The sequence below is a fragment of the Pungitius pungitius genome, chromosome 16, assembly GCF_949316345.1.
Source record: "Pungitius pungitius chromosome 16, fPunPun2.1, whole genome shotgun sequence".
NCBI lineage: Eukaryota > Metazoa > Chordata > Actinopteri > Perciformes > Gasterosteidae > Pungitius > Pungitius pungitius.
Window position 1 is genome coordinate 16,004,518 of NC_084915.1, and position 12,454 is coordinate 16,016,971.

The window sequence follows — 12,454 nt, forward strand, 5'->3', positions numbered from 1 at the left end:
TCCAATGTGTGTGTATATTATATATTATATCTTATTCAAACACAAATTATGATATTGATACCACAAATGTATCTAAGTAGCTGCCAACACCAAGAAAATATGGCAAGAAACCTTTTCTGAATCTTGAGCATTTTATTTTTTCAACTAGATTTTTAACTTAGCGTAATTCTAACTTTAGAATCTTTATACAAATCTGACCTTGTTCTGTCTTTGTACGAGAAAACATTTGACCATGATGGCCAGACAGAGAAAGAATGATAACAAACATGATACTGATTGTAAGAAACAATAATTGTCCTTGAATTTGTGTAAACATTTCTTGACTCCAGAAAAACACAATGCAAACACCACACACAGATTGTACAGAGAATTAACTGAAAAAGTAAAAAATACAATTTAAAAAATACTGTAGTCTAACAGTAACATAGTACTCCATAACAAGTAAAAGTCCTGAAAACAAAATGTAAAAAACATAAAGAGATGTTTCATCACAAAAAACACCTGTGTAAAGTAAAAATTGGTTTGTGATGCTTCCATAATAATGTGTCGATAATTCTAATCCAATAATATAATAATTGTTTTCTGATATTTGGGCATTTTGCATATTGAGTCAATTTACTCGTATATAGGTTTACACATTTTTGCCTTAGTGAACATTTTGAATGCAGGACTTTCACATGTATTTTTCCACTGGTGCTGTTACTTAAGTGATGGATAGAAACACTTATTCACCTACGTTGAATAGTCTATGCCGATCAAAATTATAACTCTTGAACAAGTAAACGGACACACATTAAAGGATTAACTCAACACAATGGTCTGAACCGGTAAAATACCATTTGTAAGTATATTTAGAAGAAGTCGACAATGTGATAAGGTTATTCTTCGAGCTTCACGCAGTTCTCGCGAGATTTTACGAGAGGATAAGTTGGGGGGAACATGGCGACGTCTAATTTGCTAAAGGTAGGACCCCAGTCCAATTCAATGATGTTTGTGTGTAACGCTCGCTAAAGTGCGTGTCATTTGCGCGGCGTGATGTCGGCGTTCAGCTCCGGACTCGAGAAACACGACGCAGCACCTTCGACCGGGACCTCGCCGACCTGAGCTCGGAGCAGTTAAACCCAAGTTACATCCAGGCTAACATCACCTAGCTACTTATCACTGATTTTTTTTTTCTCTTTCCTTTAGCTAAATATAATAGCCGCACTAAAGCTAACTAACGTTACATGAGAAGGCGCCGGGGGGGGGCGGTTGAAAACGGGAAGCAGCGTCCGCGGACGGGAGACGAAAGCGTTAGCTTAGCATGCCCTGACACACCAGTGCTACCTGGGCATAACTGTTAAAAAGCTAGCTTCGTATATCATATCATCTGTCACTCAAAAGACGGGAATCGGAAGCCCCCCCCCCCCCCCCTCCCCCCCCCCCCCCCCTCCCTCAAGGACGAGGCTGCCAGGAGCAACTGTCTCCCTCTGCACTTGTGTGAACGCCAATGCGCAGCTGCCATCGTGCTAACTTAAGTTTAGCTTGACAGGAACCCTTATTTAAAAAACACAATTCTTGTGTTCTCAAACATAGAGGGGACGCGGGGAGGTGACACTGCTGTGGGAGTAGCAGGTTATTAAAGCTGAGCAACGTCACCGGTGGGAGAAAGATGTTATTGCGGTTAAAGCAGGAGACTTTTGCATTAAAGAAATGAATCTATAGTGTGCACACTATAGGCTGATAAGCACTTCACTACAAAGAATAAAAAACGTAGTTATAAAACACGCATTACGCTTAAAGTGTTCTTAAGTGATGGCCAGGAAGGGCAGTGGTGTACATTTTCTGCAGAAGACTTCTGAACTAAAGCATTCCCATTCTCCTATATAATAATAATTTACAATGCAGGGATATATTATTCTGAGATGGGCCATTCTGGATGCACTTTTTGTTTCTGCAAGTATGTACCTTCAATGCATGTTTCTGCAGTGTTGCATTTGTACTTTCATCAGGATTCCCGCACATGTCCATGTTGCTCGTGTTAATGCTCACAGCTGGGAGAACATCATGTAACATGCTAGTTTAACATGATAGCAAATAACTAGTTTAGCAAAGGATTTCAAATCTTATTTTAGTTTGGTTTGAGAAAATCCCCCTGATGAATGTGTGTACATCAAATTGACTTCCCTTTGTTTATTATATTTGCAATTTTGCTAACTGCCTTTAGTTAGATTCCAAGCTTCTTTTTATTGTCCTCGTACTTCCTGTCTGCAAACTGCAATGAAATATAGTAGAATCTCATCTAAGCATTTAAGATACTGTTTAATACAATAAACAATTACACTTGATAGTCGGAGCAACCCAAGGTTTTCTTGGTACTGTTGTTCTTCCAGTGAAGTTGAATTGTAACTTTCCCTAAACATGAGTTTTTTTGTTTGCCATTGTCCTACCGATTTTCTTAAATCTCATGGACAGCTTGAACCGAGTAGTTCACTTTCCTCCTCTCTGTTTTCAGAACAAAGGCTCCCTCCAATTTGAGGACAAATGGGAGCTGATGCGTCCCATAGTACTGAAGCTGCTGCGGCAGGAGTCCGTCACCAAACAGCAGTGGTTCGACTTGTTCTCGTGAGTTTACCGCAATGCATCTGCTTTCCGCTTTAGGCGTCGACGTTGAAGCGAGCAGGGCACAGACGAATAAAAAAAAAAAAAGATCCTTCCTCGTTGTTTCACAGAGACGTGCACGCCGTGTGCCTGTGGGACGACAAAGGTCCCGCTAAGATCCACCAGGCCCTCAAGGAGGACATCCTAGATTTCATCAAACAAGCACAAGCAGTAAGACTGCCACTTTTGCCGAAATGTGTCCCTCTTTTTTACAAAGCAAACCGAGTGTGTCTTTCTAACCATCCCGATCATAAACTGTGGTTCTCGCTTAATGTCTGTCAATTAGATTCTTTAGGTTCTAACCGGGCCCGCCTTGTGCTTCTCACCGTTTCCTAAGCGGGTGTTAAGTCACCAGGACGACACGGCGTTGCTGAAGGCCTACATCGTGGAGTGGAGGAAGTTCTTCACACAATGCGACATCTTGCCCAAGCCTTTCTGTCAGCTGGAGATCACTCTGATGGGCAAGCAAGGAAGCAACAAGAAGTCCAACGTGGAGGACAGCATCGTCCGCAAAGTGAGGTGGAGCGGGTAAAAACCACAACCGGCGTGTCGCGCGTGTCCTCGCATGTCTGACCGCGTGTCTCCGTCTCTTCAGCTGATGCTGGACACGTGGAACGAGTCCATTTTCTCCAACATCAAAAACCGGCTACAAGACAGCGCCATGAAGCTCGTGCACGCGGAGCGGCTGGGAGAGGCCTTCGACTCCCAGCTGGTCATCGGAGTGAGAGAATCCTACGGTGATCTGCTTTGTACAATAGATAGTTAAGAGTAGCTTACGACTACCAACATACTACACCATTGTTATGAATTATACTCCAAGTTCATCTGAAAAATGGTTCCTTTTCCTTCACCATAGCCCTTAAGACTTCATTTATAACTGCTGAATAGCTACATACTTAAATATTGTTAGTGTGTCAGCTGGAATGTGTGGAAATTCAACTCGTTCAATTTTGTTGCATTTTACTTGGTCAGTTTTAAGGTCCTTCGTTGTAAAACTTGTTTGATCTCACCATCGTTCCCGTCCCCACGATCTCTCTTTCCCCGCCGTCACCAAAACCTCGTGAGAAAGTATTAATCTGATTTTCTGCTCCTCACCATGTGATGGCTGTTACATATTTTAACTTCAACTGCAAGTTCTGCAGATTGAACGTTGTGATGTCTAAATGTGCACATATCTGCAGACACATGTTGACCTCTCTATTATGTTTTTGTTTTTTTTTCCGAGCAGTGAACCTGTGCTCCAATCCCGATGACAAGCTGCAGATCTACCGGGATAACTTTGAGAAGGCGTACATGGATTCTACCGAGAGGTTCTACAGAACGCAGGCGCCCGCCTACCTCCAACAAAATGGGGTCCAAAACTACATGAAATATGTGAGTGTTGATGTTGAACATTGCATTGTTTAATTGCGACTATTTAAGTCATGGAGAAACGTCACACCACAAAAAGAGCGGTGAGCTTTGAAGCCAAAGTGACGTCATGGCTAAACTGTGGAATGGCCTCCACCATGTGAGGCCATCAGAAGCAAAATAAACAACCCAGCTCAATTTATTCAATCCAAAAAGTTGCAACAGCCGAATCCAGAGTCATTCCACTCAGGAGTTTCTGTTTTCCGCTTCGGGCTTTCTCTCTGGACATGCTGAAAGAAAACGAAGAGGCTATCCGCCGTTACATTTTACAGCATAGAGCGGAAACTTGAGGCTCCCTGTTCTGATGGCTGTGGCAATAAGCCAGTCGGATGAATGAAAACAGAAAACAGCGCGATCCGCCGCCGCGCCGGATCTCAGGCCTCTCTTCTCCGCGGTATCTCACTTACTCAAACAAACCGGAGGCCTTGTGTCTGTTACAGCACAGCATGGGCCAAAAATACAGAGTTTGGTTTAATATTACGTGTAAGTCATTGTAGGTCCAACACAGTTACTTGGATGAGTTTTCTGGAGGGTTTTTCATGTATCCCAATTTTAAAATACTTTTTGAAAGTAAATTTATTTATACTGTCTTTTGTTTTATGGAGACTTGTTGGCATAGAATGTAATGTGATTCATGAATGTGCGTGCACTGGTCTGTATTCCCACCAGGCCGATTCCAAGCTGAGGGAAGAGGAGAAACGTGCACTGCGATACCTGGAGACGAGACGTGACTGTAACTCTGTACAAGCAGTGAGTTATCTTAGTGAAGCACAACGAGATATGGAATGACGTCCACTCTCTTTTCCACAGTGCGACTTATTATTCTTTTTTCACTAGGTCTAATCTCATGATGATGCATTTACACATAGCTTAGATACATAGATAGCAACTTGCACATATTTTACTAACCGTCAAGAGAAATATGCATAACGTTATTTCCTTTGTTTTTTCGACTGAGATTAGAAGTCTCACGTCTTTGTGTCAAAAGACACAACCTTTGCTCACACACAGTATTTGGCAAGCTGCCCTAAAAACGGGAGTGGACGGATAAACTGTTATTGCATAAAGGAGAAGTTCCAGCACATAACAAACCTCAAGGTGTTTGACAGAAATTTTATCAGAATACAAAACACGTCAATCTTATTGTCCCTTTTTGGACCTTTAATGCACTGCACACATCGCTCTTTTTTGTCCACTGCATTGTTTCCCGCTCTGTTTGTCTTCCCAGTTGATGGAGTGTTGCGTCAATGCACTGGTTACATCATTCAAGGAGACCATCTTAGCCGAATGTCCCGGCATGATCAAACGAAATGAGACAGAGAGTGAGTACGGACGGACTGCTCCCACCAAAGGCACAGCCAGCTCAGGTTTGCACCAGGAAGTAGCCCTGACCAAACCGCCTTGCCCAACATTGTGTGGTTGTCGCCACTCCTCTTGCATGAATGTGTCACGATACACTCACAAAGCACACAGCCGCGAGCAAGTCGTGCAATAAAGAGGACAATTTATGTAGTGTTAGAATAATTGACTGTTAGCTGTTTGTACATCCATGAGTTCATTGCAAACCGGAACGGTTATTGGCTTATTCCCGCTTACTTTTAAGGTTGCCAATTTGCCAAAAAACAATGCCTCCCCTTCTTCCTTCTCTTCGCGTGATAACGTTGCTTTTCCCTTCCCTCACAGAGCTGCATCTGATGTTCTCTCTGATGGACAAAGTGCCCAGCGGCATCGAGCCCATGCTGAAGAACCTGGAGGAGCACATCATGAGCGCCGGCCTGGCCGATATGGTGGCCACAGCGGAGACCATCACCTCTGTGAGTGTCAAATGCACATATTTTTCACTTGGGTGGGGGAAGCCAATGTTTAACCCACCAACCACATTACCGTGCAGAAGAAAGCCGGCGTCTGTACTCAATGCTGCCAGCTCATGTAGCACCATGACGCTAGTTACCGTTACAGCTCGGGTGAGGAGGACGCCGGTAATATTAACCTCTCACGCCTCTCATCCAGGAGTAGATGTAACTCTTGCTAACTTATCTCAGGCATAATTCACTTATGTGCTTGTTTTCACGCAAACACACAGGGAGGAAAAAGGAGAAGGGAAAGAAGCTCATTCAAACATTTTAGCGTCATGGTGATGATGTTGATGGACCTTCGGGGCTCATCACATTCCCCGGTGTGACCTTCTGTCCCTTCGTTTGCAGGACTCCGAGAAGTATGTGGAGCAGCTGCTCACCTTGTTCAACCGCTTCAGTCAGCTGGTGAAAGAGGCCTTTCAGGACGACCCGCGCTTCCTCACAGCCCGAGACAAAGTGAGCTGAAGTTTTACTCACGTGTTGCATTTGTAGGACCGACCGTTCGGAAGATGCTTAAACCGATCTGTCATTCAAACTCCTTTCCCAGGCATATAAAGCCGTTGTGAATGACGCCACTATATTTAAATTAGAACTTCCCCTGAAACAAAAAGGGTAAGAGATGCTCCTCTTGTCACATACCTTTTTTTTTTTTTTACCCAAGGCGATATGTGTCTGACTGCATGCGTTGCCCTATCCGTGTTCACAGGGTCGGTCTGAAAACTCAACCAGAGTCCAAGTGTCCGGAGTTGCTGGCCAACTACTGTGACATGCTCTTGAGGAAGACCCCACTGAGCAAAAAGCTCACGTCTGAAGAGATCGAGGCCAAGCTCAAGGAAGTGGTACGTTTCAGGGGAACCTTCCTGTTGTTAGGAGCGGTTGCTCTAATTTATTACCATTTCATTTCATGAAATTTCCCGTAATTTTGTTCAGTGAACATCTGTGTCCTTTTTCTTTGCAGCTGTTAGTGCTGAAATATGTGCAGAACAAAGACGTGTTCATGCGCTACCACAAAGCCCACCTGACCCGTCGACTCATCCTGGACATTTCAGCAGACAGCGAGATCGAGGAGAACATGGTGGAGTGGCTCAGGGTAAGTACCCCCATGGATGGCTGTGTGTGTGTGTGTGTGTTTACTGCCTTGTGCTCATCTAAAATATTCTTTACTGTTTAACATTAAAAATATTAAGTCATGCTAAAAACGATGCCGTGTATCTGTGGTGTCACGTGTCCTAACAGGAAGTAGGAATGCCGGCCGACTACGTCAACAAGCTCGCCCGGATGTTTCAAGACATCAAGGTGTCAGAGGACCTCAACCAATCTTTCAAAGAAATGCACAAACACAACAGACTTGCTCTACCAGGTAAGAGGGAGACGAGCGTCTCACTCGTGCTTACGTGGATAGTTTGGATATCTCGTTCAAAACACACAGACTATACCTTCAATATTCCCGGTGCAGGATATAATTTAGCACAGAGACTCGAGTGCATTGTGTCCTGCCAGGAAATAATCCTGCACATTCACATTAAATTCCATTTCTGAATTTAGCCGCTGCTTTTATCCAAAGCGGCTACAATAAGTGCATTCAACCATGTGGGTACAACCCCAAAGAGGGCACTAATCATGCAAGTACTTTAACATCCAGGAATTAGAAAATGGAAGGTTGTTTTTCTACTATTTCACGAGTTAAGTTGTACAGTTGAAAGGGCTTAGTTTAGTGGGGAGAATTGAGATTCTTTGGTTCCTCGCATCTAACTCTCGGGAAAGTAAATTTCTCTTTCCAAAATACTCCCACGTTGAAGTTAATGACAAAACAGAACTTAAATGTTGATGTGGACAACAATTACAAATGTATGTCCCCCTCTTGAGTTCAAGACTCAAGCTGTAAGCAACTTTTGTTTATTCCCCTTGCAGCCGACTCGGTCAACATAAAGATCCTGAATGCCGGAGCGTGGTCGAGGAGCAGCGAGAAGGTCTTTGTCTCTCTACCTACAGAGCTGGAAGATTTGATACCCGAGGTAGAAGACTTTTACAAGAAGAACCACAGCGGCAGGAAGCTGCACTGGCATCACCTCATGTCCAACGGCATCGTGAGTATAACAGCGGTGGGAACGCACGGGAAGAAGCCGGGGGAAGTGTACTGAACAAAATGTCCCTCCAACAGATAACCTTTAAGAATGAGGTGGGCCAGTACGACCTGGAGGTCACCACCTTCCAGCTGGCTGTGCTGTTTGCCTGGAACCAGAGGCCCAGAGAGAGGATCAGCTTTGAGAACCTCAAGCTGGCCACTGAGCTGCCGGACGCCGAGCTGCGGCGCACTCTCTGGGTAACGGGATAGCTGTTGTGAAACAAAATACGTAATCCACTTGAACCTGGTCTTTTGGTTCCATCCTGATCTACAGATGCAGGGCTGTATGTAGCACGTTTTTCGATGCGTTGTATTAATCGGATTATTTGCTTTTATCCACGTCTCTCTGAACCGTCGCTCTCGTTTCGCTCGCCCAGTCTCTGGTGGCGTTTCCCAAACTCAAGCGGCAGGTGTTGTCCTATGACCCGGTGGTGACTTCGCCCAAAGACTTTGCAGAAGGAACACTATTCTACGTCAACCAGGAGTTTTCTCTCATGTAAGTGAAAGTGACCTTGTGAGGTTGAGCGTTATACTATCAGTTGTGGGACACCCTTTCGACCAAATTTGCGCTGTGCCAGTTGTGATTTGCTTCATGCATTAATGTCCCTTCAGGTATGTGTGCATGAGCTAATTGATCTGCAAATGACTTTATGTTGCAGCGTGTGTCTGTGGGAGTCCTCTGTTACCTTTGATCAGAGCTCTGTTGAATTTAATTTGCATCAAATAGAAAAGTCTGAGTTAATGATATATTGATGTTGACGTTTTATTCGACTGTGAACCTGTACTGCGCCTTGATTTTTAAATTCAACTCTACAGAAAAAACTCCAAGGTTCAGAAAAGGGGGAAGATCAACCTGATCGGCCGCCTGCAGCTCACCACAGAGCGGATGAGGGAGGAGGAGAACGAGGGCATCGTCCAGCTCAGGATACTAAGAACACAGGTATGGACATGAGCTCCCAGCACACAGTTGAAGACACTGCAGGTCGCTTTTTATTTTTGTAACACCACCTGCTGGGAACACACAGTTTCCCCTTCCATTTCTCATCGTGGAGTTTCAGCACACAACTATGTTTGTATTCACTACATTATCTACCCACCTGTCCCTCAGTGCACTTTGTTACCATGTTTATTTTTATTTTTTTTCCTATTCATCACGCCGCTGTGTTTCTCTTCTCCAGGAGGCCATAATCCAGATCATGAAGATGAGGAAGCGGATCAACAACGCCCAGCTGCAGACGGAGCTGGTGGAGATCCTGAAGAACATGTTTTTACCACAGAAGAAGATGATCAAGGAGCAGATTGAGTGGCTGATAGATCACAAGTACATAAAGCGGGACGAGACCGATTTAAACACTTTCATCTACATGGCCTAGCACGGCACACCGGGACGACTCGTGTTGACTTTTGGTTTCGGTGGATCCGGCCTGATGGACACTAGGAGGCTTCCAGGCTCCCCGTCCTCTATCTAAAAATACAATCCATTCTTGTGCAGGCGGGCGGGGACGTTCATTTAAGACCTCGTTAAATTAAATGGAACTTCCTGCCTTAAAGTTGTACAAAGAAAATGAACATTTCAAGTGGGTTGTAACTGTTTTTAGCTCGAGGGAGTTTCCTTTCTGTCCAGATGAGGCTGTTAATTATGTTAATGGTCTGTCTTCTATGGGCTGGGGTGTCATCTGGGCAGCTGCTACGACACTCGAGGCTCGCGTGAGGCCAAACGACCCGCTGACGGGAAAAGCTGAGGAACTTTTGGCTCTTCGGGGAAAAAAACACACCCACAGTCCAGTTTTAATTCCACGACACACACACACACACACACACCGGACCACCAGAACCTCTTCAGCTCTGAGTGAGCCGGCTGGTTTGTGGCGCCTCGGCCCTCCGCAGGTCACAGATAAAGTGATCAGACACTTGATCCGGTCGTTCGGTGTGCATTAAGAGCCCGATGAGCACTTCCTCGTTTGCAGGGACAAACTAGACCCTTAAAAGGCCTCTGTCCTTGGGTATACATAAAATAAGAAAATAGCATATTGCTATAACCCATGATCCTGTACCGTACCCTGGGGCAAAGGTGGCGTTGGGAGTCGGCTTGGAGCTCCGCTCATGTGTGTGAATGGCTCTCTATTCTGCAGGAAGCCCGGAAGACGAAGCTGAGGTCAGTATTACGCGTGGTAAAGACTACTCGGCTTTAGCAGAGTGTACCATGAGATGTGAATGATGAAATGAATAAATAAACAGCACCTTATATAATAAAATTAAGACTTATCATTCATCCTAGCTTCGGTAAACCTTTCCATGAAGGAATTCTTAATGTTTTGCTAATACGTCACCTGTATCAACTTTACACTTCACTTTACATGTCTGTGGTAAAAACAGGTTAGCTTAGCATTAGGACTAGCATGCCATTTCTACTCTTGTTATTTTAAACAATAATTAGTGAGCTTTAGAACTGGTGATAGAAGGACGTTTATTGTTTGTTTTTTATTACCACTAAAGTATATTTATAAAATATATATTTAAATGAAAAGGTGAAATGTCTGAAATTGAAAGAAAAATAAACTAAACTGTAGCTGTTGTATACAGTAATAATCTGTAACGTTTCATTTGTCTCAGAAATTAATCTTTTCTGTTTTCCCCCCCAAAACACAAGACTATTAGTATTAAATATACATATGTAACACATAAACATACTTTAATAAATAGCTGCGATCACTATTGGTTAATTTTTAATGGGCAATTTGCCTCGGATTTGGACAAGTAATAAGAGTACTGTGGATATCTGCACTTTTCAAGTTATATAAAGGTATATCTGTGCAAAAATGACAAATTTGGCAGAAAATTGTTTATTGGGGCTGTAATTAACCTGAATAGCACTGAATGTGCAACCTGTGCAAAACAAAATTAGTGTGGATTTGTTTGGGCCGTCTCTCGATACTAAAAATCTCATGTTTCATCAGTACTGGTGGCTGCAAGGAGCCTGCTTTCTACGACAAACAACACGATAACACTCTAAACAGTGATTGGCAGATTCCACAACGCATCACTGAGAGAACGCTGCACCTCGTCCCATGTTTCGTGTTCCGTGTTCTATGTTCCGTTCTTCACAGCATAAGAACACTCTGCAAACTCAACTGCACGAACACACACACGTGTTTCATTGCCAGAAGTTTGTCGAAAAGGCAACAATGACGCGTCCTCAGCCCCCAAAAAGATCTCGAGGTAAGTGAGGAATCCAGACAGAAGTCTGTGTTAACTGGTTTTGATGGTTTATTGGACTTGTCAGGTGGAGAAGGCTCTAATTTACAGTGGGTACTTTGAGATCTGAACATCTGACTCCTACTGTTGGGGACTTTTTCTTACTGTTTCTTTTGACTGTGCCGTGAAAGGATAAAATTACATTACATGTCATTTAGCTGACGCATTTATCGAAAGGGACTTACAATGCAGAAAGAGGGTTCGAAGCAATCAGGGCCTTGACGACAACGTCAGAGCGGCACTGCTCGCCCCGGGCAAAGGTTAAATATCTGTCTCCCATATTACTTCAACGGTGGTTTTGTAAAAAAAATTTCTTATACGTTAAAACCTGAGACCATAATATCCGCCTTATTACAAAACCTATGCCGACATTGTAAAAAAGCTCAAATAGAAAAGAACCAACCTACGATGTTGGGCGATATTGAGGAGACACGTATGTGAAGTTAAATTGTAAACTCACGGGGCACACATGAAATTTAGAACTATTATTCTGCAGTTATCTGGTCATTTCTCCCATATTGAGCATTTTTGGGATCATCTGCCTGAAATAATATAAAATTCCTAAAATATTCCGTTTTGTCTGTTGGTTTGAGGGGCTTTTTGTCCACGTTGTTGTTGTGACTGTCAACAAACTGACAATCCTCTGTGTATTTTTTGCTCATCTGTAGGGAGCCGCAACACCTCTGTGGAGGTCGTTGACAAGAGAGGCGTCAAGAGGAAGGTCGCCACTGCTGAGGCAGGACCAAGCAGAAAGAGACAAAGACTGGTCAGTGAGGACCACAAACAAGACAAACAAGGTCAGTAGTTTGTCTTCTCTTGCAGTTGGTTCCTTTAGTTCACAACAAATCAATGTTTCATTGGGGTTTTTTTTTTTCTCATCTGTAGATGACGCTACAAGCTCATCAGTCGAAGATTCGTCATCCGACGACGGCAGAATCCCAAGAAAGAGGGTTCGAAGCAATCAGGGCCTTGACGACAACGTCAGAGCGGCACTGCTCGCCCCGTGCAAAGGTCCCCAAAGCCCCGCGCAAAGCATCATTGTGACTCGAGCAACGGCGAAATGCAACGAGGGAGACAAAAGGAGGAAAAATCTGAGGGGGCGAGGGGCCCTCAATGACCCTCGTTCAGCGTCCAGCCCAGCAGTCACTGGTAAGTTCATCATGTCAAA

General features: G+C 44.0%; 1 protein-coding gene across 3 annotated transcripts; it reads left to right on the plus strand.

Moving 5' to 3' along the window:
* Positions 1-895: 895 nt before the first annotated feature.
* On the plus strand, positions 896-10,502 carry cul5b (cullin 5b). Of its 3 annotated transcripts, none has more exons than XM_037468131.2 (19): positions 896-963; positions 2,495-2,604; positions 2,712-2,811; positions 2,978-3,154; positions 3,236-3,377; positions 3,869-4,014; positions 4,720-4,800; positions 5,279-5,417; positions 5,734-5,864; positions 6,255-6,362; positions 6,454-6,518; positions 6,613-6,745; positions 6,865-6,996; positions 7,143-7,266; positions 7,818-7,993; positions 8,068-8,229; positions 8,409-8,527; positions 8,848-8,971; positions 9,210-10,501. In XM_037468131.2, the coding sequence occupies exons 1-19, from the start codon at positions 940-942 to the stop codon at positions 9,402-9,404; spliced, it is 2,388 nt and encodes a 795-aa protein (XP_037324028.1). In that variant the 5' UTR covers positions 896-939; the 3' UTR covers positions 9,405-10,501. The 3 variants fall into 3 exon arrangements, with proteins under 3 accessions (XP_037324028.1, XP_037324030.1, XP_037324031.1); XM_037468133.2 differs by having other exon boundaries at positions 5,279-5,372; positions 9,210-10,500; XM_037468134.2 differs by lacking the exons at positions 896-963; positions 2,495-2,604 and having other exon boundaries at positions 2,927-3,154; positions 9,210-10,502.
* Positions 10,503-12,454: the final 1,952 nt, after the last annotated feature.